At 36.6% G+C, this 26,465-nt stretch overlaps 1 protein-coding gene across 1 annotated transcript in view; it reads right to left on the bottom strand.

The window, feature by feature from the left end:
• The window catches only part of LOC104489249 (vacuolar protein sorting-associated protein 13B-like), a 117,898-nt gene that overhangs the window by 69,609 nt on the left and 21,824 nt on the right, over positions 1-26,465 (bottom strand). Inside the window, exons 4-7 of the mRNA XM_010131392.1 lie at positions 24,586-24,993; positions 12,478-12,677; positions 9,751-9,958; positions 9,251-9,435 (exon numbers count right to left, since the gene is read on the bottom strand). Of these exons, the coding sequence (XP_010129694.1) occupies positions 9,251-9,435; positions 9,751-9,958; positions 12,478-12,677; positions 24,586-24,993 (1,001 nt within the window). The remainder of the gene's footprint in view (positions 1-9,250; positions 9,436-9,750; positions 9,959-12,477; positions 12,678-24,585; positions 24,994-26,465) is intronic.

Here is a 26,465-nt window from a genome sequence, read left to right as displayed (position 1 = left end):
AAAAAAAAATTTTCCCTTTTTTAAAAAGACCAAAAAAAAAAAAAAAAAAAAAAAAAGATGTGAGGGTTTACAGTGAGGTAAAAATTTAGCCTAGCATTAGTAGTATTAGGATTAGCAGTAGTACCTAAAATTGAAAAATTTCTAGCTGTACAAAGTGTTTGCTATCCCCCCAGATCAATCTCCTTTGTATTTTTATTACTGTTATCTGTACTTCGACACCAACCTGTATATTTTGGGCAGTAAAAGTTATTCCACTATGGTGCACTCTCAATTTTCAACCCTCAGGAAAGATCAGATACCACAATTGGAGGAGTTTTTCAAAATTATCCCACATAACTTCTTCACAGAATTTGTTTTACTTCTTTTTGAATTTGTTTTAACAAATTTTGTCCTAAAGCTAGAATATTTAAAGAATAAATACTCACTTTAAAATTGAATATGCAATATGTGATTAATTTATTTTTTCCCCCTATCCATACTGAGGTCTCTGGCTAAATAATGAAAATAATGACTATTTTGCTTTCTGAGTGGTAACATATACCTTGGTTCTTTCTACGCCATTTAACAAATTAATTTATGATCCTATTAGCATATTTATTTCATTTTATTTAAATTTACATCTGTACTGCAGTTTATAAAATAAATATTGATGGAGTTATAATACAGAGATGTGAAAGAAAACTGTCTTCTGAGAAAAACTGTTCCTTAAAAATACATAACTGCCTTTTAGCTGACTTTGGAGAAAAGCTTCTATACATCTTCAACTAATAGAAGCTATAAAAAACCCTTTGTAATACTGGAACCAGTTGAGAAACCACAAGTATTCAAATGCAGGAAATCATGATTTTATAACATTTTAATGTGATCTACTCCTGGGAAACAAAGTTAACCAAGCCCTATTTCTGTACAGGAAATATTCCACTGTACAGTTGTAATACATTGTGGTGAGGGGTACAGCTGCAATTTTTTCACCTGTAATGCCCCACTGGTATTGTGGCTTACTGAATTGCATCAAGATTGCCTTCCTGTCCGGAAAGCCCTCTAAGTACAAACAAGACTCTAAGCCCAGGTTTTATTTTCCCTTGGTATCAGAATATGGTAATTTAAGAGCCCTGAGAAATGCTTTTTAACCTTTTAGAAGAAATATGTAGCATTCTTTTATTAGGAGCTATGTTCTTTGCCTTTTTAAAACAACATATGACCAACTTATCTTATCAATTTATCAGGCTAGCAGGTTCAGAGTGAATGCAGGTGTGTATATTAATGTAATCTGTCACAGATACTGGGATTTTTCATTATGGAAAAATTACTCTAAACACACGAACAGCTTTTGTTAAGAAAGCACAGGTTAGTGCTATGCTGTAACTGAGAAGATTTCTGCACGACTTCTTTTTAAACAGAACATGTATGTACTATTAAGTGTCAAACTGATTTTTTCTACTATCATTCATCATGAGACTGAGTTTATTTGCACATCCTTCACTTTTCTAATGGGGAAAAGCAACAATACTTAATTAATTCATTAGTGTCTTAATTTATCATTGTGAGTATTGAGAAAGAAAAGTATATGGATAGGAGATCTTACATTAGGGACTTACCTACTTCTTGCAATACTCATTATTCTCTTTTTCTGATATAGAAACAATCTTCCATATTTTATTCAAGACTTTTCATTTTATAGGCTTCAGTATTTATTAATAATATAAGCACTATGCTGTCGAAATGCAGTAACCTCTGGGACTGAGGGTAGCAGTGAAATACATGAAATACTGCGTAATTTTCAGTATACCGGCTATTTTGACCACATATTCTCACCACAGCAAAGCCCGACTCCTACAAGAAGTTCTACAAGATCAGTGTACAGCAGGAAGGACTTGGCTTTGCAAAGTTTCATAGATCAGAGTTAAAAAATCTGAAAAGTACAGAACACGAGGAGAGTGTAAATCTGTCATTAAGATAATCTGATGGTTTCGTCAGTCCTCTGGCACCCGGTAGAATTTTCACCGGCTCAGTAACCCCAAGGGGTAAATTTCAGTGTGATGCACAAGCAAATTATGTACAACTTCCATTAACATTCCCAACGAGTTACGCATAACTCCCTGCAGACTGCACAGAAACCGTAGGCCAAACGATACAGTCTCATCTCGATGCAGTGAACACTAAGATCACACAGCAAAATAATTAAGATTATATACACAAAATCTAGTAAGAAAATAGTAAAGAATGAGATAATCCTACTCTCAGGCAAGGAAGTTCACAAACAATGTTAAAAGCTGGAATTCCTGAAGAGAATGGGCTCTGTTTCAACATCTGCTTCATACTCACTGTGTAACACTGCGACTCCTTTAGCTCCTACTTCCTTCCTTGCAAGAAAATGAAGACAACACTTCTCATTAACAGTCAGAGTCTTAACTTTAGAAATCACATGCACAACTCTGCCCAGCATGACAAAACTTTCTTGCATCCAGATCATCTGAAGTGTAAGTGGCTCAGGCTATCAGCAAGCCCACAGCCCTCTTACATGGATCAGTTGTTTACACCCATTTTTGTACATGTGCATGGATGTAAACACTGCTTCTGCTGATGGGAAAGGAGTTTCCTATATGAGAATAAGCAGTGTCCATCACAGTTCCAGTTTATGATCAGATATGTGCAATAATTATACGGCATTGTTTCGCTTCAAGCTTGTTGCAACTCTTCACACAGTAGAGCAATCATAAAAACATGGTATAGAAGTATAGAAGTATGTATAGAACTAGTATGACTAGCACAGTCATTTTGAATATCAAAAGGTAGAATTAAGAAGAAATGTATATTTTAAAAGGCAGAATCCCAGACAAAGCACCAAATTTGCCTTCTGAGCCATTCACAACAGTTAGACAAATTATTTTGCCATTCATCTAAAAAGTCTGATTATTTGAAACAGTACTCAACTGCATGGCAGTAGATTCAAAAATTTGCAAGCCGACAGGTTTATCGATAAGCATGGTTGAATTTTACAGCTTATTATCTAATAAAACTATGAACTTAAATCACTAACCTGTCACACACAAATCATCTGGATTTCCAAAATAGTTGCTGCTTTGGGAATATAACAAATAAATCAAACATGATTGAAATTTGTGGTTCTCCAAAAAGCTCTTTTCCCAGACTCTCAAATGCCCGGCTGAACACTGCAGCCCCAACAGGGAATGAAAAGTAAAAAGGAAACAGAGCCAGCCAAAAATGAGGTATTCTCTGTTAAAAGGAAAAATGAATGTCTTTGACATTGATCATAATTCTTTTCCTGTTGACTGACATGTCAAATCCTTCCTGGAATAATGACTTACAGTAGATCTAATGACATTCATTCTTCAGCTCGTGCTTCCTTAAGCCACTGTTTAAACAACCACAAGGTGTTAGAAAATGACTGTTTATTGCCTGACAGTGTTGAAAAAAAGAGATTCCAGACTGCAGAGTTTGCAAATGTTTTAGTTAAATAGCATAAGCATATAAGGCAATGCAACAGACAATTTTTTGAATCCTCTCCATTTGAAGTTGGTAATATTTTACGTTCTCCTAAAGGAGATTTCACCATCTCAACAAACACTGAGTGAATTTTACCAGAGCATTTTTATTTACCTAGTCTTTCCTCATTAAATATTAGTAAAGCACTTGCAAGCTCAGAACTATACTCACTGCCCCAATTTTGTGCAGTAGACCTTAAGATTTGGTTAATTTAATCATCGCTTTTCTAAACCAGGAATACAGTTTATTAGGACACTATATAAAGAAGAAAGGCCAAAAAAGGAGAACTCAGCACACATTCATCTTCTCATCAGCTGTTATAATGCTGACCACACTTGCATGCAATAGGAATCCTGGCAGGTACACAAGGGAAACATCCTCAAATACAAAAACCTGTCAGGGTTATAGTTCAGTAGATATTTTATTTTAACTTCATATGGGGAAATGAACAAATGCCATAGATTATCTTCCTTTTGTTTTGCAAGTTTTAACAGCTTGTATTTCTCACTGGATGACAATCCAGGAGAAAGAAATTTAAGTCTCTGTTGATGATGCAGCTTAAATAAATCAGAGAGCTCAGAATTTGGAGCATTACACAATCATTTTGATTAGACAAATCTGGTTTTCTCCACCTTTTAAATCCATGGCCACTTGTGTAAATGTTTTTGTGACAATACGTAGCTTTTTTTTTGAGATATGGGGAAGTGCCAGCAATATCTCTTATTGGAAAGAACTCTGCAGTGGAATGGCAAACACTGAGCATCTCTGTAAAAAGTTCACTAGCTAAAATAGGCCTCCAGCTGTACATTTGCATGTCCTGTTCACCTGTTTGCGTAGAAGAGTAGAATACTTCCTTGATGGCATACAAATTGCTTTCCTATCTTAGTGAGCCTCCCCTTCGCTCCCCCAATCTGCACTGTGTCTCCTGTCAACCTTGATCTTCGTAAAGACAAATGATATAAAAATGTGCCTCAGATGAAATCAGGAAAGTAAACTAACATAGGCTAATTAGAGACAAAGACAAATGTAAATCTGAGATCCTCAAGACTGCACGAAGACACGGGAAGTCTTTGGGAAACTATATGCATAGTGCATATAGTTTCTGCAAGTACAGCACAAATACCCAACAGCACTTTCTTTGAGCTTAAATGTCTAATGGTAGCTAACTCCATATTGTATCTGTACAATTTGAAAGGTGCTACTGAATCACCAACAGAACGTTTTTTCTCCTGAAATCCCTCCTTCATATTGTGAAAATACCACAGAAATGAAGAACACTTGCCCTTTCTCAAATGCTGCAACCTGACAGATCCAAAGAACTGTACAATCAGGGTTGAATTTAGCATTACATGACAGTTCTGAAATACAGTCCCTTGTTATGAGATGGAATATATTGTTCTTTTATTACTCTTTATGTTCTGGGACAGCGGCATGATCTGCATAACCATAAACTATTATGTGGAATTAGAAATTGCTCTTATTCCTTTCTTCCTAATGCCTTATTTCCAAAGCAACTGGAACAATAAGGATGGAGGAAATAGCCACAAGTTCTTTCTCTCCTTGTAACCAGCTCAAGCCAATGCTATTACCATTTGGGAGATGAGGAGAAAAACTATGAAGCCCTTCCTTTGCAGTTTAGACTGTCTTGCAAACATGTGTTCTTCAGTAGCTCATGTTATCTTCTACAACTCTGATACCCCTATATAAAATAAGGTATATTTTAAATACCTTATAAAATATATTCTGCTATATATTCTGCTTGAAGGTTATTACTGTGCTTCAAAGTCCTTGGTGAAACACATTTAATACAGAGATTCACAAGAACGAGAATCATCACCGCCACTACCAGATTCCAACTTCAACTGCTACGAAACAAGAACATCATAGACCTGTTGCCCTATAACAACAATCTTCTTGCCTTACAGAACATAGTTTACCATTAAACTGGGAAACTGAGACGTAAGTCTTCATACATGAATACTTGCTGAGACAATTAGCAGAAACAAAACAGAAGCTGATCAAACAGTCAAGAGTTAATAGTTTTGATCAAGGAACTAGAAAGATATTCTGTATAAAAGTCTGAGGAATATTCTACACCACAGCATATCTTTCTTGATACAGAACCCAGTAGTAACCTTTTTTGTTTTTCAGGTAGCTAGACAAGGTTGCACCCAAACCAAGCACAGTAGCAAACTGATTTTTGCTTCACTTAATTGATTTTGTGTTCCAAAAATATGCATGTATGTTCTTTCCTCATTAGTAAGAACTTGCAAATACTACTTAAACACAGTCTGGAGAAGGTATGTTCAGAAAACATCTTGGAGTCATAAGGGAGTAAAATAAGAAGCAGTCTCCTGGACAAAAAGGACTAGAAGTGATGCCAAACAGTGGCTTTAGTACCTGAGGACAAGCAACACCCTATGTCACTGAACAGAAACTCCTTAAAAAATTAATAAGTGGTACCAGGGAAGTCAAAAGGTGTTTTATTATGTATTAGTTATCTGAAAGAACGGTAAATCACATACAGACAAAGAACATATGTAACATGTGAAAATGGGACATTGAGGGATTAAAAATTAAACAGAAAGGGGCTGCAATGTCTAGAAAACAGGAAGAACAAGTTCAGATACTCCCAGTCTACTCAAAGAAATACAATCCTGTTTCAGTTTCTTGCAACTGGATCTAGGATTCTCACTTCCTTCAAACAAGGAGATCAAACTTCTATTTCAAATTGTTAAAGAAAATGCAACATGCTATGCCACGGCAAAACCGTAAGTTTTTACTTTTCCTTCCACAGATAAAAGCAACGATGTTGGGATTGTAAAAAAATAAGTATTAGAAACTTGACCAGTGAAACTGGTAACTTTTGCAACAACACAAGTAAAAGTTCAAGAAAATAAGCTTTTGGGATGATCTAGAAATAGCAGCAAGGTAAAATTTTACAGAAACAATATAGTTCACATCAACTCTTAAAATCTGAAGCTGATCGCTTATCCTTTGGCCGCAGTGGATGACATGCAACTTCAATATCTAGAAAAATTCTCGTTATGGTGAAGGTTTTGCAAGCTCCAGGATTTTGGAGAATAGCGATAAAACCAAAAAGACTTCTAAAACCTACCCATTATTAAAACAATATGCCAAAAGTTTAACAAATGTGAAAGGTTAGATGAAATGTCACAGCCACTTACTCGGAAAGAAAGAACATGCAACTTGCAAACTTTTAATTCAAGACAAACTACAGAAGTGCACCTCTGTCTGGACTTATGTGAAGTAAAGGATTAAGGGCAACTGGTAACACAGCTGGTGACATTATGGGTCCTTCTAGCATCTGAACATATACACAATCCTGCAAAAGTTTTTAAAATATATTTTTAATATGCTTTGATATCATTACTGTCTTGAAATTTAAATCCTTTTTTCAAAAAAGCTGAAGTCTTTGGCTGGCAGATGTTCCTCTAATGTTTCACGTCAAGAAGTGAATAAAAGTGTTAGTTTGTCTTTTCTCTCTTTATATTTTGTTAATTTTCCATATGTGCTAAATACACAGTAAGAAACAGACATATATCTATATGGGGAAAAAAGTGGAGCTGAAGAAAGGCCTCCTGATCAATTTAAATCAGATGAGTATTTGGTAGATGTAGTTTACCTAAAGAATTTGAAAATCAACTCTCTATTACTATTCCACCCATATAGCAATGTTAGACTAATAAAACAATGCATACTCGCCATGTTTAAAACGGCTGTTTAGCTAGACTGTGTGCGGCTGCCCTGTGTAGGCGCATGTCCGTTTGTGGAATATGTGCTAAGTCACCACCTAGAGACAGGCAACAGTTACTGCCAGAATTAATGGTCCACTACCAAAATGTGGATCCTGTTGTAGGCATTTCTGCACTCCATGTGCCCAAGAGTGCTGTTTTTGACTAGATGTCCTCTAATTTCGCTGATATTTTCATTTTTTCCCTTGTCACTGAAAGCCCAAGGTAGTCATACAAGACTTACAGTAATTAAATTAATCAGAAAATTAAATTTAATTAAAAAGAGACTGTGCCATGGTAAAAAGCATGACAGAAGGAAGGTAATTCAGGATGCTTGTCCACAAACTTAAATTGCAACTGACAGAAACAATTCTCTGTGGTCAATGTCTAAGATGCAATCTAAAGAATTACATGAAGACCAATAGAAGTTGACAGAACCTGATAGTGGAAACCAGCTTCCTGGTTTCTACCTTATTATCTAGGCAGCCACAGGGGAAACGAAAAAGAATTGCAGCTACCTTCTTTTCTCTAGACCATAGCATGGAAGCACAAAGCAGCAGAAAGTGTTTGCTACTGGAAGTCCAGCTGCGTATGCCTACCTGAAGATCCACCGATATTCCCCCTATACAGGGACGTATTATTACACAAGCAGATACATTATGCTCATGATGTCTGTTATCTACAATGGGAGCTTAATGTAATTATATCAAAAACTTGGTGTGCTGTGCTCTGAAAATACCATTCTGGAAGAAGGTAAATTGCTAGCTTTCATAGCAACCTAATAGGGTCATTAAGACACAATTTTGATTTTGATTCAAATCTCATGCCAAGTGAAGCCGATATTTTCCATTTAATTTTAATTTTCATGTAACTAAAAGGAGGTGACATTTGGCTGCCTAGAGGGCAAAGAAATTGGCAGGACACTTACATGATCTCACTAACAGTATGTGCACGGTAATAACATTATTCCATTTATCTGAGGAAGATTATCCTACTTATCCATAACTCAAAGCATATTGATGCATAATTCAATTTTAAAAGCAATTTTTAAACGTTATAGCAATAATGAAATATAATCCAGCATTTCTGAACAAATAGGAAGAATTGGGAGATATTTATTTCCCTTGACTCAAAACACTATTCTATTTAACAAGCAGATTGAAATTAAAAAAGATAATGACAGAACCAATTTGTAATACAAAAAGGAAATTGAGATTAACAAAATTAAGATTGATCTAAAATCAAAATAGGTATGCAAGGAGTAAGGGAATTTATAAAGATGAATTAAACTAGACAAGAGAGAGTGTAACTACACGATTGTGTATTTTAGAAAGCAAAAATTATCAGAGTTAAGGATGAATGTAATGGTGAGGCATGGTCTATTTTTGGGGCACAGAGTCACACAGCTGCAGCACTCAGCCCTCCTTTGAAAGGCAATTCCATGATCTCACACAGTCAAACTGGACTGCCCAATTCAACTCCCAAAGCAAAATAAGAGAAAATAGACCCTTTTTTTCTACCCTGTGGATTGTGCTAGAAGCAGCACAGTCATCTGCCATCACAGACAAGATGGAGAAGAGAAGATGGCCAGACTGGAGATTTGAGTTCCATGATTCCACTGAATCTTGGCCATTTCAGAGCAGGTCTTTCCTCATGTCTCAGTTTCAAAGCAAATGCAGTCTTTAAGTACAGACTGATGGATGAAATCACAGGAAGTCAGAATAACAACGCTGCATGCTTGCAGAACGGATAAATTTGTCTATAGCTCGTCATGTCACGGACAAACTTTACAGGTAAGTCATTGAAATATCTGCACAAGTAGTTTTAAAACTAAAGATGTGCTCAAGCTGTGGAATTTATCTCCTACCGTTTTTAGAGAGCTCTTGACTTCTGTTTTGTACTTATTTTTAAATCAGCCAAGTTTGAAAAGATTCACTTTACAGCAGTAACATTTTCTATTGTTAATGAAAGGACAAAACATTACCCACCTGAAGAACATCTCCAAGGTCAGCAGTGCTAATATCTGGGTCTTCAGTGGTATTAAAAGGAACAGGGTTTATTCTAACAAGAGTGAGCACTCTGGGTTCTGGATATCTCCACAACATCATTCCTGGGCTATCCTCAGTTTCATTGTAAAACACAACTTCATAGGCACCAGGCAGTTTCTGTGCTTCTGCCAAATGAAAGAAAGCTATAATCTGTTACACAATTTCTAGAAAGAAACCCACTGGTTTATGAGACCAAAGTAGTTAAAAACAAACCCCTCAGGATCAAAAGGAGAGAAAATAAAAAGGCAATTTCCCTGACTTTTAAAAGATTACAGCATAATGGAAAGAAATAAAGTATTCTTTTTTTCATTCTAGCAGATGTCTTTTCAACTACTTTTCCAAAAAACTGTAAAGTTATTTATTGTGAGAGGCAAGTAATCTTTAATAGGTTACTACTGTATTTAGTTTATATTTAAAAAAAAGAGCAATATTCTTTTTACCTGCATCTTGTATATACTGGAACAGGCCTGTTCGCAGATCATCTGAGGAATGTTCCGTTTTTGAGGCCTGATTCCTTTCCGTAGAAAAACAAGTAGAGTGTGTACGTTCAGGTATCAACGTCTCTACACTGCCCTTTTTAGTAAGGTACTGCCACAGAAGCTCCTGGAGAAGAACTAAACAGTTCAAATGCTCTTGACCCCAGAAAACCTTAAACAAACAAACAAAAACAAAAAGCAAAACAATTACATACAATATTTACTCATTTTTGAAGGAAAAAAGCTCTCCAAAACAACAGGAACTCTATATGGCTTTCAGCCTGCTCTACTTACTCCTTAATTGCTTGCAGGTATCCTTAATGTGAAAATAAAGAACAGGAACAACAAAAATATCTCTAGAAAACCATTTAGCAAATCTGTTCTTTTCATCATTCAAAGGCAAGTATTAATCCTTACCACTTACAATTGATGCTGATGCTGCCTGGAAGAGCACAGATCTTAAAAGTCATATGCAAGAAGTTACAGCTGAATGCAGTACATAATGCTAGGACTGGTCACAGGTTTTGCAGTTTAAGTTACAACAAAAGAACCTTAAGGATGAGAAGTTAAAACTCTTCAAAGAGCTTGTGATATTTTGAAATGCATTAAAAGCCGAGGAAGTCACACAGCAAAGATGACTAGAAAGACATACAAAAGGTATCTCAAACACAAATATTGAGTATATACAGCATATGAATTGGATGTGCTGTAAATTCTCAGAATGAGGTTTTGAACTTATTTGAAGCTTAAAACAGAAATTCAGAAAATTATCTAATAAAAACCGGCATTCAAATTCCAGAAGATTCATGCACTTCATAGTAAAATAAAAGGCAAGTAGACATTTCTCTCTTCCAGCTTTGACATGCAGTGCTGCTTTTCTCTAATCAAATTCCTGTCCGAGAGAATCATGTTAACAGGGACAAGTCCTTTAGTCTTCATGTACAGAAGTGGGCCCAGAAGTAACAGGAAAGCAACTACCACACAATTAATCAAGAGATAAGATTTAGAACCAGTGTGGGATGAAATCAAAATCCCCAGACAGTAACTTAAAAGTCCAGGGTAAGAGTAGGAGTAAAGTAAACAAGTCAGGTGTGCACATAAAGACTGCTGTAATTTTTTTGACCGAGGAATACCACTTTTCAAATATGAAAAAATAAATCAGAAGATGCCTAAAGGGAGTCTAGTACAGCTGTCAAGTAGGAAGCTTTTCCTTCTCTGCTGAATAGTCCTGGGCTACTACTCAGGTCACCTCCCTAATTCAGTGCGTCTGTACTCCAGCTTCTAGAGTACCTCTGGGCTTAGGGTCCCTCACTTGGGCTAGCACCACCTCAAAGGAGCTCTGCATCACCTAAGCCAATCTCAGAGGCCTCAGTCACCCATCGACAGAGAAGAATGTTTCTTGCCCCGCTTTCACTCATTTTATTTTTTGGCAGATGGAACTCCAGAGCATGGAACTCCTATTACAATACTCATAGATGAGGCACCAATTTCACATAAGCTCTCTACGCACTGCTGCAATATAAATTAACGGTGGTAGCAGATAGGTCATTAATAGAACTGGTAAAATCATTAGCCGCAAATAAAATAATTTGAAACAAAATTTCTAATGCTTTTGTAAGCATTTTCAAATCTATTCTGCCAGAGCAAATTGTTTGGTTTTCTGCAAAAGCCAATTATACCAGTGCATATTCTAGTAATAAGTGGCTTTCTCAGATTTATAGGTATCTTCCTGGTCCTTGTCAAAACCCCAGAATTTTGGGAAAAAACTCAAAACATTTTTATTATTAACAATATTTACAGGTAGTCAGCTAAGTACATGTGAATAACAAATAAGAAAGCAGAGGAAGAAAGTAACTTTATTTATTCATTAAGATACATTAAAAAAAATGCATATTATTCAATTAGCCCTATTCCCAGTGCTATGGTTATAACAACTTCTAATGCCAATTCTGGGAAAATACCTAATGACACAACTAAATGTCAAAATTTCCTTTCTGTGTTTTATATGCTTGATTTATACATTTATTTCAAAACATTTGGTGTGTATAGATACTACTATAAAAATAATTGAAACAAGACATATCCTAAAGCCCACTTGTTTAAGCTCTGCAGAATCTATTCTTCATTTCAAGAACTCCCATGCTTCTTGGACTGGTTTCAAACTATAGGCACTTCCAAAAAGGAAAGGATAGCATGGAAAACTGAGTATTAATTGCTACAAACAACAGTTTAAAATTACTCCCCTGAGAAACTGGTGTCAGTTTAAAAAGAAAGGGTATGTATTTCTCTAAGCTACCCCTAGGCATTACAGACACATAGCTCACGGACAGACAAACACACACATCAGAACAGGGTCCGAGATATTACGTGTTAGTAATTTGATCCAGTATTTTTAAGAGAACACACACATACAGCTACAATGCATGGTTTAAGCACTATTTAAGAAAAAAAAAAAAAACAAACCCAAACACTGTACACAATTTTTCAATCAACAGTTTTACATGAAAGAATAGATACTTATTCTAAAAGGTAAAATAAACCCCACCCAAAACAAACAAGCAAAAAGTCCCAACTCCATGAATAGTTGTAGGCTGGAAAGCTTTACAGGCTTTCATGCAATTTATTTATGAAATCTCAATCATTCAAAACCAGTACAGCCCAATAGCAGACCCATAAGCATTTTACACAGACCTGCAGCAGTCCTCCTCTCAAATCGATGTATATTTTTGGAACAGATTGCTCTGGGCCGGGGTCACCACTGTGCTTACACCACTTGGCTTCCACATTGACAGAGCAGCAAAAAGGGCCCATCAGAGGCCTGGCTCTTTCTTTGAGACTTGTTTTAAGCAGGAAATCTTTTATGTGAAGGTCTAAAGATGATCCATGGATTCCTAAAAAGAGACAGCGACAATTAAAACCATTATTAGTTATTCTCCCAACACTTAGGTGCTTGTTTCTTGTATTCACTTTACCATGGGCCTGGGAATCTCTGCCTGCAAGGAACTACTCACACAAGTAATCCCGCTGACTTTCATGGAAATACTTGTGCGGGCAATTGCTCTCCCCTCCAAGCAAAAGCACTGCAGTTGGGCCACAAGATTTTTTTTTTTTTAAGCTTGCTCTTCCACCACGGTGGGGCTCGATTTATACAGTGCTGCAGCTATGAAGCAGGTATGTGTCATGTGTTCCATACACAGAATTATGTGCCAAAACATTATGACCTTTTACATGTGTGAGCATTTTAATATTTATGAAAAGAGACATTTTTTATCAAACTATGAATTTTTTTTTTTAAAAGAGCATACTAAGAACAAGAACGGCTGCTTCACTTGATTATATTTTAAACCGACAGGAAGTAGTTATTTTGAATGATTCTCTCTGCTTGTGTTCAGGTTAGTTATTATAAAATACTACCTTCCTAGACTTCAGAGCGCTTAGCAGGAGAGTAAGGGTAATGCCTGAATTCAAGTAAATCAAAACAATTACTGCAACTCAAAATATGTAATATTTGTTTACAAAAAACCCCGCATTTAATCTAAACTTTTCACATCATAACCATTTGCAATTTACATAGTTTTATAAAATATAAAAATGATAATGGCAGGTTAGATTTATGACAGAACTTACCCACTCTTATTAAAGACACAAAGATTTTTAAGAAAGAAACACCATCTAGAAATGCCACACCTCTTGTGAGTTTAACTTACTGCAAATCCCTGTTAATACTCCTGTATTTCTTCTGTATATTTACCTCAAGAGTACTACATTTGGGGTTGGGGTAAATTGTTTCTCTTCTGGTTCTCATACTTGGACTCAACACTCTGAATAGTGAATGTCACCGTACTTTATAATGCCCACAGCTTATTTTTCTAATGAAACGTGATATTTGCAAAAGTCAAAAGATTAAAAAACACCTAAGGCTTACATGCAGATATTTCAAGGTAGAGTTTCTGTTTTATATTTTCATACCTTTGCTGGTAGAAAAATCCCACAAAACCACAACTTGTTTTGAATACATGCAGTAAACCCTCTCCTATGAGTCTCTTCTAGAATCCAAAAAGAAGTCTGTCTGTATTCTGGGAGCTGTGATTTCATAATACTGACAAACAGTTTTTACAACGGAAGGAAATACATTGGATTCTTTTTTTTTTTAACCCAGCATGCACTAGGAAGGTGGTCCAACAGTCCCCAAAGAAATGATGGCACTGGACTGCACCCAACCTCAGTAAGAACCACAGACAAGAAGAATCTCTCCCTTGAGGAGTTTAGAGTTCAGTAAGAATGATCAACGGTTGGAGTAAATTTTTATCGCACGCCAATCAAAGAACTGTTGTCACCGATTGGGAAAGTGGTTTAAGCTCCGAGGTTTTTTTGGCTGGCTTCTGAACCTCTGGGTCTGGTCTCATGTGCAACAGGTTTATACAACAGAAACCGTTCATTGTTTTTTTGTCGCTGAACTTCAGTGATAATCAAGAAAACTAACGCCATCACACCCTGATGCCTCTCCTTTTGGTACTGGTTCAGACGATTCTGTAAACTGTGGAATGAAGGAGCTTCATATACAGGCTTAAACCAAGAAAAAGAAGTGTTTTTACAGGAAGGGCTCTCCCTGCTGTGCTCATTCTAGTTATTTTAAGAGGCACTACAATATTTGGAAATCCTATTTTTTTTATACTCTACATGGAATTTTGATCTTAAAGAGGAGAAATTCTTGGTAACTATTGCACAATTCTGCAATATATAGAAATCTTCTATAGTTTTATTGAAATGTGTGCCAAGTTGTAGAAACAACAACAGGGAAAAATGAATGCCAGAATACAAGTGGTTTTATTTATATTTTCTTTCACTGGGATTACATTTGGAAGGATATGCTTTGCAGTCTTTTTTCTGTTGTCATCTCAGCTCCACAAAGGACAAAGAGAACAGTTTTTGGCTTCGAAACAGAACTGAGCATTCAGTGCTGATTTGAAATCAGTAATGCCTCTCTCAAATGCTATGTAAATAATGAGAAATGAAGACACAATTAATAATAAGGAGGAGTTTGTAAATTTTAAATAAATGAAGAATTACTAGACACATCCATGGATTGTGTCCTACAAATACGTGGAAAAACTCAGGGACTCAATGAGAGATTTTTCTTTTTCGTGCTGCGACCCAGATTGCTCTTGTACAGGCAAGAATCACACTCTCAGCCTTCCTAGCAGTTACACCTACATGTCCTTTTGGGGATGAAGTGAGTCTTGGTATGAAAACCACTGCGCTCTCAAGTAAAAAAAAAATGCAGAGAGCTTTCAGGCAAGCCTGCACAAAGTGATGTCTTGAGAAAGCCTAAAGAAAACAAATGAAGATCATGCACAAACCCTAAGAAGTGATAATAAATAGAGATATCTGGGCCCGAGAGAAGCTTCAGTGGGGTACCATTATTACAGAAACCCTGAAAGGATGACATTCAAAAAGAAATAATCTCACATCCTGAGGGGAGTGAAGAATTACCAGTATACACTAGAAGTGAGCTTGTTTTAAGATTGCTAAATGCCATACCAAGATTCAAAGTACATACGCAGTTAGAGAAGTTGCTTTCCTGTGACTAAAGCAATCATCTTTGAAAGGTAAAGATGCAAAACAATCCTCCTCTGACTTCTTCCCCCTCCACATACTGTTTTCAGCGAGTCCTTTTATTCCTCTCTCACAACCGTCTATTCTAGAACTCGTTTGAACATACTAAATCAAAGTCTCCATTTGAAGTGAACTTGTGATGGTGCCACACAGAAGTAATGTATCTTCATAAACGACTTTGTGATACATAGAAGTTAACTTGTTCTGTTTGGATTATTGCTCGTGAACAGCAACACACTTTTCATTACGTGCAATAATTTGCTTCTAGGAACAAATAGTTTCATGACTTTTAAAGTACTCCTCCAAGAGACTAATAAATATGAAGCGCTTGCTTTGGACAGCATTTAAAAATGCTGCCAGCCTTCCACTGTCAGACTCCACCCAGACCTGCAATTGCACTGCAATACGCTGTCACACTAACTGAGCAAAACACAACTGACACCAGCTTCTGAATGCCATTGGAAGGATCACATTTATGATGAAATATGCTCAAATATCCAGGTATTTTTATTCAGTCGGAAATACTGCAGGAGGGTTTGGAAAAAAACCTAGCACTTGCTTGGTAACGTCAAGAAATCACCTTGCTCAGAAATCAAAGACGGAGATCATTACAAAAGAATAGTGAAGAAAATTCAGTAGAAGACATTTGCTCTGATATTCTAACGTCTTTTTTTTTAGTCAGTAGAGACTTGATTTATGCTAACATTTACAAAGGTATCTTATAGAATCTGAGTAATATAGTTGTAAATATATCAGGGTTTATATGTAACTCTAATAGCCCATATTAATAGACACAAAACCAACCTGTGCCTTATAGTAACAATGACTTAGTGTTTAGGCAAAACAAGTGTTAAGAAAGAGTTCTGCTATTTTTCCTGGTTCACAGACAAAGGGACAGACAATGTTTTGACACTAACTATGGAATTCGGTTTTCAGAAACATTTTAAAACACTGATATTTGAATCAACTCGAACCAAGTAGAAATGTAGCAGGAGTCTCTTTCCTTCTGTTACGCTTTGTGCATTTGCTCTTCCATAGACAGCTGCAAATCCCGTTCTGTTCACTGCACTGTCACCTAATACAACATAGAGCATGACTTTAATTGGCAAACTTGTACACGGGAAGAGAGATTTAAGAAAATGGAAAGACACATATCATAATAAATGCAGTAAATGGCTCTGCACTGTAGTCGAGCTACCTTTTGAAGAGCCTCTTGGAAGCTAGTAGCTTTTCCACAAACAGCAGTGTTAGGAAAAAAATTGCTTTTCTGAGTTTGGGGAGGCTTGGAAGCAAGATTGTGTCCCCAGGCTGCCGTGCTGATTTGGATGGGGCAAGATACACGTGAGTGATGTGGCCTGCACTGAGTGCAGCAGCTGGCAGACCGCACTCCTACCCAAAGAATCGTGGTGCGGTCTAGAAGTCATCGTCCAGGCTCTCCCACAGGCTCTCCACGTCTGGGCATCAGAAATACAATCTGGCTGCTGAGGGATAATGAGTGGTTTTCCCTACTACCTTCTGCTTTCATGTCACTTGACTAAGGCAACAATCTATGATATTTGCTTCTGAGCATTCACTCTCCATAACTGCAATTTCAGTAGCAATTTTAAAGTTGCCCAAGACAGTAAGACAGGTTTGAATATGTAAATATGTTCTTATGTCTAATGTATTGATACACTTATCTGCATGATTTTTTTCCTTGTAAGAAAAGTTCAGATATATCATGTAACGAGTAGTTATGCTACAGTTATGCTGCTCTGTTGACAAGTAACCTCCACAAAGCAGCTTCTGAGAAGAAAGGGTAACAAAGCTATGAAAATAATTACAGAGGAAATACAGCAGTTAAGTTAAGAATCAGCCAATTTATTCAAGCCTGGAAACAGCAGTAGCAAACAAACTGTGAGATGTAGTAAAGGACGACTTTGCAGGAGAGTTTTAGTTAACATTATCCACTGCCCACGCTGGATTTCTCATTAGTGCCGAGATGAATCTTATGGTAGTTCACTCTCCCCACATGAGCAATATTTACACATTACCAATTAACTATTCTTAAGAGAAAGAGAGTTCTGCAGCATTACATGGGGACACACATGGGCTCAGTAAAAACATGAGATGTGTAACACACGGTAAACAGAAAGTAATGATCTTAAACAGGCCAAACCCTTGAATTCGTCACTAATAAATGTCCCCATGCATTCAGCAGTCCTGGCTGCTGGGAGGCTGTTTTCTTCAAATACTTCAAACACTAAAATCCAGGAACATTTATTATTTTAATCCATTACAGGCAGTGCTCGATTTAACTTTATTGGTTGTGGTGGTGGTAGTAGTTATAGTGGGGGTACAGCTATGTTCTTTTACACATCTTTTCAAAAGGGCTTAATTATATTTTATAGCTCAGGCCAGGAATCCTGCTTGTTTTGTGTCTAACAAGGTTCAAATGGAGTTCAGGTCAGTGATGAATCAGAAGAGACGTCAAAGATGGTTATCTATTTGAAATGAGCTCATCTCCCTTAAAGAATAAGCAGGCAGGTACATCATGTTCATTACACTACTGCATACTAAATAGCTGAAAAAAATCTCAAGTCACTTGCTGATTTGGTAATTTTGGATTTTGTAATGCCTGATCAGAGAGGGCATATTAAAGTTTAGATCTAAAGGGATTTATATTTTTGGTGACGGCTGACTTTGGTATACAATAATTTTGAATACATTTGTAAAACTGTATTTTGTCCTATCTTATTACAATTAAGTGGAGAAAAATGCATAATGGAAAAAAAAAATAGTGTTCATTTTGCACCTGTGAGTCCAGCTTTCAAAACTGAGTGCTATACTGACAGGAGCAATACTTGGTTTTTGTATCATACACATTTTATTTTTAGGTATCAGCAGTTTTCAGAAAAGTGTTTAATCTTTCTTACTGCAGCTTTACACATGGGTGTGGAGATGTTCTTCAATTTAGAAAAAAAAATCTATGTATTTTCACATTTAAATTTTAGGTGGTCAGTTGAAAACTTTGGTTCATTTTCAGGAGATAGCTAGTACCTACAACTGCCACCGATTAATGAAGTTGTAGATACTTAGCATTACTGAAAAATCAGAGATTGAATGGTTTCACAGTAAATGAAGCATTACAAAATAGTGAATGCCACTCAAAATGTAGCCCTACATAATTGCCAGAAAGTTGAACTAGAATTACAGCTTTGGTGTCTTTTTCCTCTGCTCTCTGCTTGAGTCACTGGCATTAACTGCTTTAACAAACTAAATAGTCCATGAAATAGAGGGTGACTTTTCTTCATAAATAACCACCCTGAAGACGGTGCCTGGCAGCACTGTTTGAGCCTCTACGACCCAGTGAATTACACCTGTGGAAGTCCAAGGCTTGACAGATACACACAGGCCACACAAACTGAACAGGTTTCCCTGCATGTGGTTCCCCTGCATGTGGTTCCCCTTGATGAGGGCCAGTCCAGGTCCAGGCTCCTATGTCCCAATCTTCTCCTCCCTTTGATCCTTCCTCCTCTTCCCTCCTTTATATATACTTCTCTGAATTCTCTTTTGTGCCAGCATGGACATTAACACATACCTGCTTCAGTGAGCCAGCGGAAGGAGACAATCTCGCTGGAAATTTTTCTTTCCTGTTGGATTAGTTTTCAGACAGATCGGTACCCTGACTCAACTCACTGCTCGAGTTAACAGAGCTAGCACAAGGCAGAGCATGGAAACGTGTGGCCACAGTAACCTACGCTTCCTACGGAAGTTTTGTTTGGGCAGCAAGCTGGCGATCTCATCCCAAGAAAATTTTCTTGTCATGGAAAAAGAAGAAAGGTGTTGCCAGTATGTCAACAATTTAAACAACTTAAAGAAGTGGTCCTTAAGACCAGGCAATAATGCCTCATCTTTGTGTTCTGTACCTCACCCTGCAAAATGTAGACTGAACTGAAGGAATTGCACAGAAAGCATAAAATGTACAAAGCAAACATTCAGCTTTCACTGTTATCAATATTTCCTCATGCGGGTAAATATTCTATAGAATTGTCTACCATGAAAATGCTGCATCACCTACTACTGCCACATATAGCACTGGGATACACATAATGAAAAAACTCCAGTCTCAAAAAATATGCAATTACTTCCTCAATAAGATGAAGAGATTACAAAAACAATTGTACTTGTTCAGAATTGAATTTCATTTGTAGTCTACTTTTTAAAGTCGAGTTATTTAAACTGTAAACTCAAGTTCTACAAAATCAGTGTACATCATCTTGAATAAAAATCTACAGCTAACTTTTTTTCTTTTTTTTTATCCTGAGTTAACATGCTAGTTCATCAGTAGCAATTCTGAACCCTGTTTACAAAGTACCAGTAGGGAATCTGACCAGGATTAATAGTGGTACTCAGTCCTGGGATTAGGTGGTGTCTTGTTTCATGGCTATTTGGCCATCTGTTCTTCCCTCCTACATTATACTCCTGCAGAACTATAAACGCACCTCCACCTCAGGGACTATAGAAAGGAATTAGAATTCTTCTGCTTTTCATTATCACAAGATTCAGTAACTCATTTCATTGTCAGGATAATCCCCTTTTACTCTTTCTTTTGCGCTTGCAGGGTATGCCAAAATGACAAATAAAATCCCAGATGTTACAGACTTGATGAGGTCTCCACCTTTTCTTGAGTGTTGGGTTTAAGCTACTTGGGACATGGTGTCAAATCTGACAGGACCCTGATGCCCACACCCAATATTCATTAAGGTTTGTTAGTGATTTGTATAGCTGTCTACAAGCTGCACTTCCACCTCAATCCTCTGTGGCCATTTAAATATTTAGTTTGTCCTCTGGCTTTTACAGACAAAAAATTAATTTCCTATTGTTCAAGTGTTGGAAAGAGTTTATATTTCTTTCTAAAAGTAACAAAGGTCTTCTGGGTGTTGTAAATGGCTTGTTACTGCTGCATATTATTTTAGGTAGTCATATCTAATTTAATGTTTTATTTCCCCATGGGTTAACTAGCTTATCTGCAGCATCCAAAGGCTATGACAACGCCTTAGCAGAGCTTTCTCAAGAGTCAGTTAACTCCAAAATGAAGTTTGGTCTTTGCTCTACACCAATTAATAGCTGCAATTGATTTTTAATATTTCTGTAAAGTATCCTAAGTATGTAATTTTTTTCAGGTTTAATAAAAATACTCGCAATTACTATATGCTCAACTAGCGTTTACTTTTTTCCCTTATTCATACGCTAAAGTAATCATCTCTGCATAGGGGACGAAGGACTGGGGAATTCTGGCTATGATCTTTGGGATATTTTATGTCCATAACTCTCTCAGTTCGGAGACTGAACAGCAAGAATTCCCTCCTGTGTCCAGCCAAAGCAAAACAAGGTTCCACCGAGAGGCTAGAGGCTTCTTGCTGTCTTTCACTCTGGGGAGAGTACAGTCCTCAACTTCTCTCATTCATCCGCTCTCTTTGCAGGTAGGTAGTGCTAATTTCAAGACCAAATGTACTCTAACTGAAAGCCGTAAGTTTAGAATTGCATTCTATTTCCTAATATGTGCGGCTAAAAATTATTCCAACTTTAATGGTATATGACTGTTCTGGAGTGAGCTACATACTTCGAGTGTGATACCAAGCAATCTGAAATCTGACTGCATACACGGCACTCGAGAGCTCTAGCCACTTTCAGAAGATGCCACATACTTCAGAGGACAAAAATCACTGACCCAGGTCGAATGACAGTTCTTGAGCTTGGTGTTTTCGACAACAGTACAAATAAGCTGCCAAAAATGAGCTAAATGCTATTTGCCTGTATGAAATGGGTACAAGTTTTAACTTGTAACTCTAAGCCACAATTATATTATTTAACATCGGTATGACTTAAACTCTTGCCCTTAAGGATATCAGAAAGATTATTTTGGTGGGCTCTTCTAAAGAAAACTTAAAAATTCTCTTTTTTTTTTTGAAAATGGGATTTTGTTTCAGTTTGATTTTTTGCCAATATGCTGCATCATTCTACAATAGTATTACTTTACTAAAACCAAAATACTGAGGATTTCACTGTAAGTACAGAAGAAAATGCAAGTTATCTATCAGAAATAGTAACCATGTTGTTATAAGTAACTGTTGTATTACAACATGAAAAATGTCAAAAAAATGAAGTCCCTTGACACATTAAAGGTTTGGGGTTGTTTAACAGTGCAGCAGGATATGTAGAAATAGAGGTGTTTTAATTTGATCCAACTGCAATGTGAGTGTTCAACACTTAAAATTTATTTTGTTAGAAGTTAAATAATTCAACTAATTAGCCCCTCTGTTTTTCAGAAGCTACAACTTTTTACATTCATAAGAAATTAAGAAGAAAAATTAAAACAGAAGGCCTTTAGCATCCATGATTAAAGTCGAGAGGGAAAACCGATATTTAAAAAAGAAGTTATATGGCAAGCTTCTTTCTTATTTTCAGCTAAAAAACCCCAAAGATTTACACAAGGTCATGCACTTTTGTTTTCCCCCACAAGGGAGGAAAAATGCCGACAAAACATTCTTGCAAGGCTTTTGCTAAATAATTTCTAGCAAATAGGATTTCTTACAAACCAGCTTCAACTCCTACGTTAAAACTCATCTGGAAAAGGGGTCATTTACACTGTTTATAAAACACTGCCACATAAAATGTGTAAAAAACCATATTTCACTAAAAATAGCTTGCGTAAGTAAGCGATTAGGTAGTTTCTACTGCTGTAATTGCTCCTTTGTAGTTTTTTTCCATGATGTTTTTGAACAGTGTTTTTAACTATGTTTATTAAAGTCAGCACATCAAAGGATCAAAGAGAAAGCTAGTGAGAACCAAAGAAACCCCAAGTGTATTGTGTTGTCTCACTGGGGAGTTATGCAGATTCAAGTAAACAAGTGCAAATTGTTGAGGTTTTAATGAAAATTTTCTACAATTATTGTATCTGAAGTCATTCTATATAATAACATCTGCACAGCAGATGGCCATACTGTACAAAAGGCAAGCAATGCTCCTTTTTCTTCCTCTGTTTTAACAGTACAACTGAGATGACTACTTTTGTCATTGTGCTTAGTTTGCTTCAGCAAATAATTCGTAAAATGCAGCTGCTGCAGATGGTCGCAATAGTTATTTGACTGTAAAATCAAAGACACAGTGAAGTATTTGTGTATTAGTTTCATTCTGTATAAAAAAAAATCTGACATTAACCCTGTTCAGCTCCAAAGGTATATCTATAAAACCTTTTGTAAAAAGAAGAGTAGTGCAGAACTGACATATTTAAACACTCCTTGATTCCAAGACACAGCTACTACACTTATTTTTAACTGAGTTAGCTTGGATAATTTCTTTGCAATAATAAAACAAATCTAGTTAGTAATATGGTAATCTTCTAAAGTATTTTTAACACAAGATTATAATACTGAATAATAGATCTTCTCTCCTGAAGTTATAATTTCCACTTTGGTTTCTATGAGCACTTTAATTTCAACTTAATAATTTTAAATAAAAACCAAAAAAATTTACCAGAAGACTTTTTGACACTTTCAATCAGTTTTGTGAAAGTGTGTCTTTTGCACCTCTTGAAACTTCAAACAATTTATCGCACTGTCACAATACTATGCAAAACCTCATACACACGCCTTTTTCCTTTTTATAAAGCAAAGATAGGGCAACTTTCACTGGAAAAAATGTGAAAAGACATCTGTTGATGTCTATTTATCATCTGGTTATGAAAGTTCTTCATATAGAATAACTAATTTCCATTTTCATTAGATTCGGCATCAGTACTGCTTTACTCAACAATGCTTGCCAGACTGCAAACATACTGAAGGATTCACGTATAGCCTGTGACACGAAAAATAAAGATTGGCTGCCTCAGACTGCCAGAAGAATTCCTAAAGAGAACTTCATAGCAAATGTTTCGGAGACTTATCGTGCAAGGCAAGGTACACTCTCCTTCTCAGAGGATGAATAACTCCGGGGTAAGTGATACACGCTGCTGAGTTTGCCAAACTGCTTTACAGTACAGCAATGGAATGGGCTTGGCTTTGATGTATTGAAGCTTGCTGTGGACACCATAATGTACCATGGGATGGATAACGTATAAATTTATAGAGGGGAAGTGATGGGCTGAGAGAGGATTATTACACAGAAAGAAAACTAAAAGACGTTAGAAAGGCCCTTTACTCCATTGCAGTGCTTTCTATGCTAGGGTTGCAATTCTATCAGAAAAGCCTGTGAATGCAGGCACTGCTCCTGCCTGCACTGCTGTTTATTTACGGATAAATCAGGAGTTTCAGGCTCTAGCACTTTCACAGGCTTTCATGTCCTAGGAACTTTGAATTTTTCATTTTTGACTTCTAAAACCATAAAGCAGCACTGAAACATGCTGGCCTGAGGAGAAATACTCCTGATGAAAAAGAAATAAATCACCACTTCACTTGGCCTACAACTTGTTCCTCTCAGCTGCAGACCATTTTACCTTGTAAGTGACTCTGCCAACAACCTATATCTGGCTCATCTCCACATGATGTAAATGTACCATCTTATTAATTTTATTAAAAGGCTAATAAAACCATTTACAAAGACACTCATAATGCTTTTATTTTAAATCAGTCTCTGGTATTCTGTTAATTGTACCCAAGGCGTAAAGTTTTCTTGCAGCTCTGCAGTAATGAAGCTGGAGCGCCTGTTTTCCCTGGGTGACTCTCAGCTGTGCAGAGGAAGCATGTAAAAATTTAAAACTTCATAAGCCTGGAGGACAATAAAGGTGTGACCCAATATTTACATAGTAGCATACGTCAGGACTTTGAACAATTATTTGAGTATTGTTTTAAATAGAAATATAGGGTCCTAACAGGAAAATACAGTTATAGAGTGAAAACTGTCAAAATTTTGCCCTTTATGTGCTCAGTTATCAGAATACCAGAACAGTGGTTCTTGCAACCACTATTCCACCCAGAATCCTGTCATAAATTAGCAATTACAAGCTAGGGGATATTAACGACAAAACTAAGCACTCTTGGGTGCTGCCTCACTGAAAGGAAAACTCAGGTCATGTAGTCTATCAAGGATTTGCTATTTCTGCTGTGGATTTATTATGTTAGCTAGAGGAGTTCCCCTCAATGCCTCATGCTAGACCACCACCTGAACAAATCAGTAGCGCTTCCAACTTTCAAAAACTCTTACCTGCAGTTTTATGTCCACTTTTAACATTCAGGCTCCCACTGAGGTTTGATAAAGAGACTAACAAACAAGGTTTACTGGGATGTGGGATGGTTTCCATCGAAACAACCATTTGAACGGTGTGAATGGAAATTTTCTGGAAGCAGGAGAGGGCTTGCCACAAGTTTTCTTGTACTGAAGCCTTTTGTGCAGCACTGGTGTGTCCCGCAGGTAGTAAATCCTTTGTACTGGGGTGTTTGGTTATTGAAGTGACATTCTCCTCCAGAATAGCACCAGCTGATGAGGCAGCCTCCTTCCTGGGCTCATCATTATTTGTGGTTACGATTTTCTTCAGAAACTGGTTTATTTGATCAAGTTTGACAAAACTGAGATCTGCTTTCAAAGGTTTTGATATGTCCACATTTATGTCAGCTGTAGGAGAGAAGGGGAGGAAGAAATATGAGAAGATGTAGTGCAATTATTCAAGCAATGTAAAAATACTAGCATTTCGTGGAGATAATATTATTTCTACCACATTTCATTAAAATGACCGAATCAACGGTAAAACATAATGAAACATTATTTTTAGGAATAAAACTGAATTAAAACATCATGAAAAGTATTATAAGCAACCTTCACTACATACACTTTTAAAGGAAGAAACATATCACAATGTTGATTTTATGTCCTTGTTTCTTCCCAGGGATTACGACAGCTATCTGAAAGACACACACTTTATTTGAGTGTGTAGGAAGATAAATAAATTAGTTCTTTTGTGTCAGTATGAAAATATACTTCACATTCTCTTGAGTTTTACATCCAGTAGAACTATTTGACTAAACTCCAAAGCTAACAGCTAACATTTTCAACACATTTAAATGAGTGAATAACATGTGTATTCTGTTGTTTTCTACACAGCTAATACGCAGTCTTCTTTAATGTACTTCCAAGATGAAACGTGAAATAAAAAGTAAATATAAAAACTGAGGTATGTTGAGATTTCTTTGTTTTCCAGAGAGACTGGAAAAATCTAGTATTTTTAAAATGTTCTTTTTCTTCTTAATAAAGGATTTGGGTACTTCCCAGACTGTTAAAAAGTCTCACAGAATCTTTAGAAATCACAGTAGCGATATTTTAGTAGCTGTGACGTTGCAATTACCAAGATTAATTCACAGGGAAGTAAGGGAAGCAGGATTTTATGATGGTTGAAATTTATTTCTGTGCTGCTATCTGCGTTTTGTCAGTTCATTGCATGTCACTACAGAAATCCAGCTTTAACTTAGTTTTTGAAATGTTTTGTTCCAAATTCAGCTTTCAGCCAGTAATGAGACAGCTGTCCTGGGCAGGGGGAAAAGTTTGCTTTTGCCTTTGCTCTTTTATTCCCACTGCTTCACCCCAAGAACTAAAAATGATTAAAATTCTGTGCATTCAGCTAAACTAGATAAGATGTTCAGAGAAAACAGCACTACTTAGTTTCAAGTTTCATTATAAACATATACAGGAGACGCTGTTTGTTGAAGGTTTTACACAGTGAAATGAATTTTTCACCAAAATAAGGACCTAGTTTCAAGCTGTTCAAGGATCGCATTCTACTTTTAATGCTGATGCAAACTGATGAGCTCGATTCTCCCACTCTTGAGCAAATGACAAGTTTTGACAATAACGGTAAAGGGCTGCAGGAGCAGACAGAGCTTGGGGCTGCTATTCAGGATAGGTTTTGACTTCAGAGAGTCCCAGGCATACAACAAAGGACTTTTCTGACACCAAACCCCTCCCCATGCCCCCTCCCCAAATATCTGGGAGTTCAAAATTTCAGTTAGATGTTTTTGGCATCTGAATAGATAAGTCTCTGCACTTTTTCTACTAACTAACACTTCTTCACAATAAGAGAAACTTATTAATGG

Source organism: Buceros rhinoceros, unplaced genomic scaffold (genome assembly GCF_000710305.1).
Source record: "Buceros rhinoceros silvestris isolate BGI_N320 unplaced genomic scaffold, ASM71030v1 scaffold1192, whole genome shotgun sequence".
NCBI classification, from domain to species: Eukaryota; Metazoa; Chordata; class Aves; order Bucerotiformes; family Bucerotidae; genus Buceros; species Buceros rhinoceros.
Note: the sequence above shows the minus strand (reverse complement) of the source record. Positions and strands in the feature narration are given on the sequence as shown.